The 8689-nt window shown below is 40.5% G+C and overlaps 1 protein-coding gene across 2 annotated transcripts; it reads right to left on the bottom strand.

Annotated features, from left to right (window-relative positions):
* Nucleotides 1-442: 442 nt before the first annotated feature.
* Nucleotides 443-6041, bottom strand: LOC113580229 (ATP-sensitive inward rectifier potassium channel 12-like). Of its 2 annotated transcripts, none has more exons than XM_027014655.2 (2): nucleotides 5851-6041; nucleotides 443-2353 (listed from the first exon to the last, which is right to left on the bottom strand). In XM_027014655.2, exon 2 carries the CDS (start codon nucleotides 2221-2223, stop codon nucleotides 1027-1029), a length of 1197 nt encoding a protein of 398 aa, XP_026870456.1. In that variant the 5' UTR covers nucleotides 2224-2353; nucleotides 5851-6041; the 3' UTR covers nucleotides 443-1026. The 2 variants fall into 2 exon arrangements, with proteins under 2 accessions (XP_026870456.1, XP_026870455.1); XM_027014654.2 differs by lacking the exon at nucleotides 5851-6041 and adding an exon at nucleotides 4768-5359.
* Between the last annotated feature and the right edge of the window lie 2648 nt (nucleotides 6042-8689).

Here is an 8689-nt window from a genome sequence, read left to right as displayed (position 1 = left end):
CTTTTGTCAGGGCTTCCAAATTATTTGGAAAAAAGCTATATTTTGCCTTGTTCTTCCACTGTCCACTGATGTTTGGACATTTTCCCTGTCAAATCATCTTCCTCTGTGCAAAAGTGGGAAAATGCATTTTCATAATTTCCCAGATAGGATAATGAAAGCTTGTGTTGTTTGAAAATTAATTATTACCCTAATAGGGGCAATGGGTATTTTTACATGTGGAGCTGTTTTCCTGATTCATGAAGATCAACAACCTTTTGGTTCATTTTGTTTTCTCTGAACATTCTGATGTTACTTAGATCATTTGCCCTGCATGTCAAGCTCCTAACATTATGTTTAGAAAAGTTAAACTATGAATGGGAGCTTAAGCAGTCTGGGTGGTGCCAGTAATTGTGAAACATTTTTTAAAGATTTTTTTTTTTCATTTTTTCAAGGTTTTTTTTTTATTATTTTAAAGGCATTTCTCATAGCTTTTTGATCATCTTTACCAGGATGATATAAATTCCAAAGAGTCCTTTATGTGCCACAATATAAAACAAACAGAAAAGTGGACAAAGACCTTAACATATGCTCATCCTAGTTTTACCTTCTACAAAAATAAAGTTACGCCAAATGAAGTGATTTAATAGTAATTAGGATGCTGATGGGTACATAAAATTAGCAGGAGAATGTAGCCCAAAAGCACCTAGCAAATGTCTGACCAAGTTTGGCACCAAGGTTTGCTTACTATTGCATTATGATACCACTTAAAATCAGTTCAAACTACAGTATGAAACAAAAAATGCTATTTCAAGTTTTCCTACAGGAAGGCCATCCAGCTGCAGCAGTCATGAACATAACTTGCCTGCACTTGCCTACAGCTTGGCATTATTGCAGCGGTCAAAGGTTCATATGGCACTTGCTTTGTTGTGCGTCTGTCAGCCAAAGCCAAAACTAAAGGAATAGGCTGGATCTACATTAAAACCAAGTGTCTTGAGGCAAAGGTCAAAGGTCAATGGGGTCTGAAATCATATCTCTGATTCCCTGTGGTCATATCTCTGACTCCCTGTGGACTCCCCACTGGTCAAAGTCCACCTTGACTGGTAGGGTTTCCAGGTCAGCTCCTCTGTGTCCCCTACCATCTTCCAGCTCATCTTCCTTGCTACTACTGGAGGCCACTTCATTCTCATAACAGAAACCATCACTGTCCTGTGAAGATTCCTGCTCCTCAATGTCTTTGGCGCTACAAAGTGGTGTGGAGGTGACTTCATAAGTCTTGTGGAAAGTTGAGAAGTCTACCTTGTAATGATTCTTCTCCTCAAATATCATCGGCTCAAAACGGTGTCCCCACAAGATCTCGCTGGCCAGGTAAGAGCTGCGCACCTGTGCTGTCATGGCCGTGGCCTCCACCAAGCCCTCGAGGATCACCACGATCTCGAAGTCTGATTCCATCAGATCCTGCTTGCTGAGCTCATAAAGTGGGCTGTCTTCATTGATCTTGTGGATGATGGTCAGTGGCGAGACGAAGAAGATCCGGTCAGTGCCCGTGTCGTAACCCACATTGATGTCAATCTGTTCAAGTGGGAGATACTCGCCCTCGTCCGTCACACGTGACTGGATCATCTGGGCACGTACGTGTGCCTCTACGATGTGACTCTTACGCATGTTCCCCACACGCCACATCAGGCATAGGTTACCATCACGCATGGATATGATGGCGTTGCGCGAGAACAGCATTGTCTCCGCACGCTTCTTGGGCCGAGCCATCTTGGTCATGATTGCACCAATCATGAATGCGTTGAAGAGGCAGCCCGCAATGGACTGAGTCACGACCATGCAAACGGCCACAGGGCACTCATCCGTCACACAGCGGAAGCCATAGCCAATGGTGGTCTGCGTCTCAAGAGAGAAGAGGAATGCCGAAAGAAAGCCATTGATATTCATGATGCATGGCTTGTAATCTTCAGGAAGATCCAGGTTCAGGTCACCATGCATGAGGGTAATGAGCCAGAAGTTGAAGCCGAATGCTAGCCAGATCGTGATGAAGCTACATGAGAAGAGCAAGAACATCCAGCGCCAGCGCACATCCACGAAGGTGGTGTAGATGTCAGCCAGGTAGCGCTGAGACTGATCTGCCATGTTTACAATGTTTACATTGCACTGACCCGTTTTCTTGACTAAACGGGTGCGGGACTTGCACCTCGTCTGCACCTTGCCATTTCCAAAGGTGTTGCCAAGGTTCGGCATGTTGCTGTAGCAATGCAGGACCTCTTATGATGATGAAGCAATGCTGTAGTGGTGGGAAACACCCACACTCGTGCTGCTTGAACTGAATCAAGATGGACTGTCAGGCCTCTGTATTTATCTGCTAAGGAATCTGAGACAGACAAAAAAAAATTAGGTCAGTCCTCTGAGGCCTTACCATGCTTTATAAATGTTTTGCTGCTTACATTTTACATTTGACATTTTTGGAATGACGTGGTAACAACTGCATTAAACAGATCAGTAAAGGTATGATGCACAAGATTCATTTATGGTATGATTGTTGCCCTTGTCCAAGTGAGTATGCTTAAATGATAATTCTGTACACTGTCCTCCTCCAAGTGTAGTGAATCATTTAATTATTCATTGCTCATGAAATTAAGCTCAGGATTACCATGTTTCTGAATACATTTTTGCAGTGGGTGCTTTTATTTCAATGTTTTCAATGTTATTTTCCTGAAAGCCCTGAATTTGTGAGCTGCCTGTGGGGTCCAGATTTAGGCATCCAGACTGGGCCTCACTCAAGTGATCTGTCTTTCTAATAATAGATGCTTGTCGCTAGTGCACATATACACATCCACATACACTTCCAAGGATCTGTGCTCTAAGACATGCTGTACTTGTATGGAGAGGCTTGAGGATACACACTTAACTCAGATTACATCAATGTGATAATTAGAGAAACAACACTATAATTTTTTTTCGTGATCACATGAACAGCTTTGTCGAGAATAAAAGAATGAGTTGAAAGAATGGACGAATATAGAGGTTACCCTGAAAACCTGTCTGGTAGTGATTGTGTGTGTGTGTGTGTGTGTGTGTGTGTGTGTGTGTGTGTGTGTGTGTGTGTGTGTGTTTTAGAAGTGACTGTCAGCTTCAGTGGTATTTTAGTCGTCCTCCAGGTGGCCAATCAACGAGAAACATGAGGTGGAGGGTTGAGGCAGTGGTATAATAGTGGAGGTAGAAGTGAGAGAGTTAGTGTTTGTTGCCAGAGTAAGGAACACCTGTTTCTTACTCTGACAGCAAAACACAGTGCAGTAGATGTGGTCAGTGCTTGATGTGGATAGATCAAGTAGTGCCCCGACAATTCTGCTTGGCTTGATAGAACAGGCTACTATCTTTCTTTGTCTATACGTCTTCCCTTATTCATTTTTGGAAACGATACTCCAGTCCATACTACACTCCACACTCTTCATCATCTCCCATTTTGCAGTACTCCTCAGACTTTGGAGTGTTCTAAAAATACTGAGGTTTAAAGCTCCAGGTAGCCAAAACAAGGCTCTGCAGTTTGTAGCTCATGTAACAAAATGGTGGTTATGTTGCCTTCCATTTAGCCACTTTATTATGTAAGCTTGGCGTAATAGGTTAGGATATGTAGAAAATGTTTAGAAAATGGGGAGAGTTTCATTTTAATGAAAATTATTAGAAAACGTTGCTTTCTGAGCATCCTAATGAGGCTCTTATAAACTAAACATTTGAGAACTCTGAATGAGTGCAGATCTGATCGGGTCAGTAATTTAGGGAAGGGTTATACCACTGAGAAGCAGATGGAATTTTGAACCCAGGAAATGATATCCAAACAAGATCCAAACTTGAAGATGCCCCTAAAATTCCACAACATGGAATTTAGAAAGAGAAGCAAAATTTTTAGAATTTTGCCAAGGGGAGTTGTCAGCATGTTTTCCACTGGTGTAAATAATAGACCAGTGTGGCTGGTGAGAATCTGCTGACACACTATTGAGATTCTGGTGGGTCACCAGACTGTGGAGCATGCCTGTCATGCTCCACTAGTCTTATATAATAACATTTATTATAAGAGACTAATAACATTTTCATCTCGTGTGTTGTCCTACAGGCTGCACAAGATAATGCTGACTAATAACATCCTAATGAATGTGATTACTGAGGAACAAATCCAAACTTGTCATATAACAGTCATAAAGTCAATGTCTTTTCAGGATTTTAAGATATGGGGGAATTTAGATTTTAGACACATAGATATAAGATTTATTTTACATGATTTCAATGTTCAACTTATTTGGTCAACTTTTTTTCTCTACTTGTAAATTTTAGTAGTTAAGAAATAAAAGAATGTGAAAAAAACACAGCACATTTAAACTGAATGAGCTGTGCGAGAACAGCAGGGAACAGTATGCACAAGACACTGCGAAGCAAAACTATACTTCTCCTAGTACAGTCTCCACATCCAGCATGAAATGGACATGACCTTATTATACACATGCGCGTGCGCACACACACACACACACATGCACACACACACACACACACACGCACACACACACTTGCATATACACTAGCGCACAGCTACAGTATATAGCCAAAAGCTTGTCTATAAAACTAAGAACCGATATGGCACATCCATAGTACTTACAGCCCACACCAATCAAACACTATGCATGTGTATCGGTTGTGACTAGTTCCTGCTCATACTGTATATGACAGAGAGGTGAAGGAGAGAAGGAATATATTTAAGTGCCACAGAAGATAGATAAAATAGTTTTTGCTTACCTTTTGCTTACACGGGTTTGTATTAAAGTATATGTGCAAGAGTGTACAATTGACTAGTTAAAGCATTGTTCCAGCAGGCTCTATAAGAGTTCCTCCATGAGTAAAACCATGAGTAAAAGTCAAGTGGATCCTGGTGTCATCCTGCCAAGTCCTCATCCTTAATGCAATCCACAACACCACATGAGCATGTATTTGCTTACTCTCACAACCATACACACATGCACAATAAAAGAGGGTTCTTCAGCCAAAGTGGTACATAGAATCCCTTTTGAAATACTCCATTAATGTTCCCTCATTTTTGCTCTGATTTTCCACTAATGCACAGATGAGCTGTATTCTTCGGTGTTTCAGTACAACCAGTGATCCTCTCTCTCTGTCTGTGTCTTTCTCTCTGTGTCTTGTTCTCTCTTTCGTTCGCTCTGTCTCACTCATGTCTGCTATCTGATCCAGTGCTTCGTTTTTTTTACACCCTCTATCTCTCACACCGATGCACTCTCTCTCTTTCTCCCTTTCACTCTCCCTCTCTCGCTATCTAAATTTACCATATGCAGAGACTGGCCTCATATGGATGCTCATATTGATCTCCTGAAATAATTGTGGTTTATGGGCATAAATAAGGAACACACATTTCACAATTTCCTGCATACATCTGCCACTTTGAATAGACCCAGGTGTCCGTTAGATATGCACACACATACACACACACACGCGCACAAACACACACACACACACACACACACACACACACACACACACAGATACAGACACACAATTAAAAAGTTGGCAAAGAGTGCAAAGAGTCAAGAGAGCAACAGCTTGGAAACATTCCAATCTGAATCATTTGTCAAGATCAGCTGGTAATGCTGTGCCTGTACGTCCTGAGGTATTCTCTCAGGTGTTAGCGGGCATCGTCTTATGCATTTCTGGGAAACTATAAGATATGTTGTAAGGTTAGAAAGTCACTGAGGACATTGACTTGATAGGAGGAGAGAAGGTAGCCAGGTGAAAAGCATGTTAGGTCAGAAATAGATAAAAAAGAGTGTAAAGTTCATGCTACTGTATATAACAGAAAAAAATACTTACAATAAGTAGTACACAAAAACAACTAATAGTTGCTGTAGTTTGTTCCTTAAGAATGACCCTGTCCGTTTAATGGATTTGTTTACGCTGTAACTGCATGTTGGAAGGCCTCAGTCGTACATGGAATTGGTTAGCATGGAAGTATTGCTAAAGGTTAAATATTGGAAACTTCTCTGGGTTAAGCATGATTACCAAATGAAGCAGTATGCCATGAAATGGCAGGAAAGATTAAAATAAAGTTGTGTGGGATTCTGTGTGTGGATCTCAGTGGGTGTGTGGCATACCAGAGGAAATTAAGCCTTCTACTGTTGTCTGTTTTTACAGCCATTTTTTGGTTTTAGTTTGAGGGACATATCTTCAACATCTTGAGAAAGATATAGATTAGAGGGAGAAAGCTTACCATTTTGAATTAGATTATGGTTTGTTCAAAAGATTTGAGCCCTTGCACTGAAAAACCATACCTGTCCATTTACTGTTTTTCTGTATTCTACAAAATAAAAACAGTACTATAAAGCAGTATTACAAGTTTTATTTAATATTCACATGAATGAAATAAGGTAAGTCTACATAAAGCACATTTGTAAAATTTGTACAAAATCAAAAACTAAAATAACTGATTACACAAAAAGGGAACTGGCTGATAAATTTCGTTGCAAGGGCTCATTTAAAGACTTAATACAAAGACACATATGAGGGTGCCCTGCCAGCACTTCCAGTACACACTGCCTACCCAGAGTCTTATTTAATTAATAATGTTTCCACAATTTATTACCAGGCTACATAATTTGTTATTAGGAGTGGTGTTCCCTTAGTAGGCTCTGGGGTTTTAGTTACAATAGGGATGCTGCACCAAGTACATGAATAGACAACAGTGGGGGTGAAGAACAGACTAGCCGGATGCCAGAGGTGTACATCACTGACAGCCTGACCATATTAGCCAGACAGTTAAGAGCCAGTGGCCCCAGCCTACGGGTGTGCTTGCAGCATCTTAGGAAACTGTGGGAAGCTGAAGTTCCAGATGTCATCCGAATGGACACTGACAGCTAAAGATACTGTGGCTGTATAGGGAACTTCATTCCTGAAGTAAGGACACTATACAATGTACAAGTAATACAAATGCTGCTGGGGAAGCAGCCCAGCATGAAGAAGAGAGTGCCGATAATTGAGGTGATGGGCAGAAACACAACCCCATAATGCAATCTCAAATGTTATAACTCAGTAAGAAACACTATTGGGCAATACCATCACTAGGTCATATGTGTACTTCCCACAAGAGTGGCAAATCATATCTTTTAGAGGGGATGTAAGTAAAGATTGCAATACTGTAGACTAGTTAACTGAAGAGGTTGAATTGGTGATTAGAGCAAGGAATTTGGAATTGGAGGACCAAGTGGACTTTATCCTTTAATTGTTGATTGATTCAGTCTTAGAAAAGGTGAACTTAAGCATGGAGACAGGCCAGGAAACCCAGTGAATTGTTGTCATGCTTGACACTAGAATTTATGGAGAAACAAAGCACCCTGCAGTTATTGCATGATGTATTCTCACAAGTAACGTGAGAGGGAAGATTTACAGGACTATTCTGACACACTTTCTCTCATTCTCCAATTCCACTCTACAGCAATCTCCAAATGCAGTTGTTACCTGGGATGCTACACTAGGAGCATCAGTTTGGCAAACTATATCATTTTTAAGTGGGAGCTGATAAGATGTATTCTGAAATACAAATGTGCACAAAAGTCATACTTCTGTTCTCAAGCAAAACTGATTTTAACAGATCGCCCAGATGTCTTGACAAATGACAATTGTTACACTTCAATGGTGGAAAATCTAACATTAGCTAGAATGAGCAAAGTAGCTATAGATTGGATGTCTCTAAGCAATCAAACTAGCTAACTTCTGAGTTATGTCTTGGGTAGAAAATATAAATTAGAAATTTAACTGACAAAGAGATTGACAAAAATATCTTAGAATGTAGATATATGTGGGAATACAAGCAATTTCTTTGAATGGGACACAGGCATGAATATTAAATGAACCTCCATGTAAATAAGATAGGTCATACTATTTAGTTAGCTATACTAGTTACTTGGAGCTTGCTAGTAGCTAATGTTACCAAAACTAGCTGCTGGCTTTCAATCTCGACCACAAAAGGTAACAATTAAAACAAAGTAAATTAAAATGATCTGGGTTCAACCACTGAAAGGTGGGGAAAATCCTACAGCATGGCTAGCACAGCATGGCTAGCACAGCATGGCTAGCAACTTACAAGGTGCAGTATAAATATTGATGAGTCAAGACTTTTTCAAAACAGTTTAGAACTTTGGAATAGACCCATTTGTTTTGTGAAGACAAGTGTGCAGATGTCTGATTACCAGATAGGACTAGACTAGGTAGAGTTCAAGACTCTGTTCATGAAGTATGATGTGATCTCAGTAAGATAGGCAGAGGTGTGGTATACCAATAAGGTAAAGCACAAAAGTCCTGTTATGGACAACTTGCTAGTGATCCAACCCTATAGGCATCTGTCTTCCAGCCAGTTTGAAGAGGTCAGGGAGCGCATTTCTGATCTCCTTAAGAAAGAAGTCATCCAGGAGATCTCAAGCTGTTCTGCTCCTCAGATGGAAGTTTGAGGCTTAATGTAGTCTACAGTAGTTTCAATCTTAAGATAAAATGTGATTTCCAATACCAAGGATTGACAAATGCCTGGTATTGCAGACTTCTTTTCAAAAATCGCTCTTGCAAGTAGATATCTCCAAGTTGCAGTCCGCAAGAAGGATAGGCACAAAATATCACATACCACAGCATTTGGTCTCTTTGAATATCTCCATCTGCCATTCAC

Source organism: Electrophorus electricus, chromosome 1 (assembly GCF_013358815.1).
Source record: "Electrophorus electricus isolate fEleEle1 chromosome 1, fEleEle1.pri, whole genome shotgun sequence".
NCBI lineage: Eukaryota > Metazoa > Chordata > Actinopteri > Gymnotiformes > Gymnotidae > Electrophorus > Electrophorus electricus.
The sequence above is the reverse complement of the archived record's forward strand: the minus strand, read 5'-3'. Positions and strand labels throughout refer to the sequence as shown.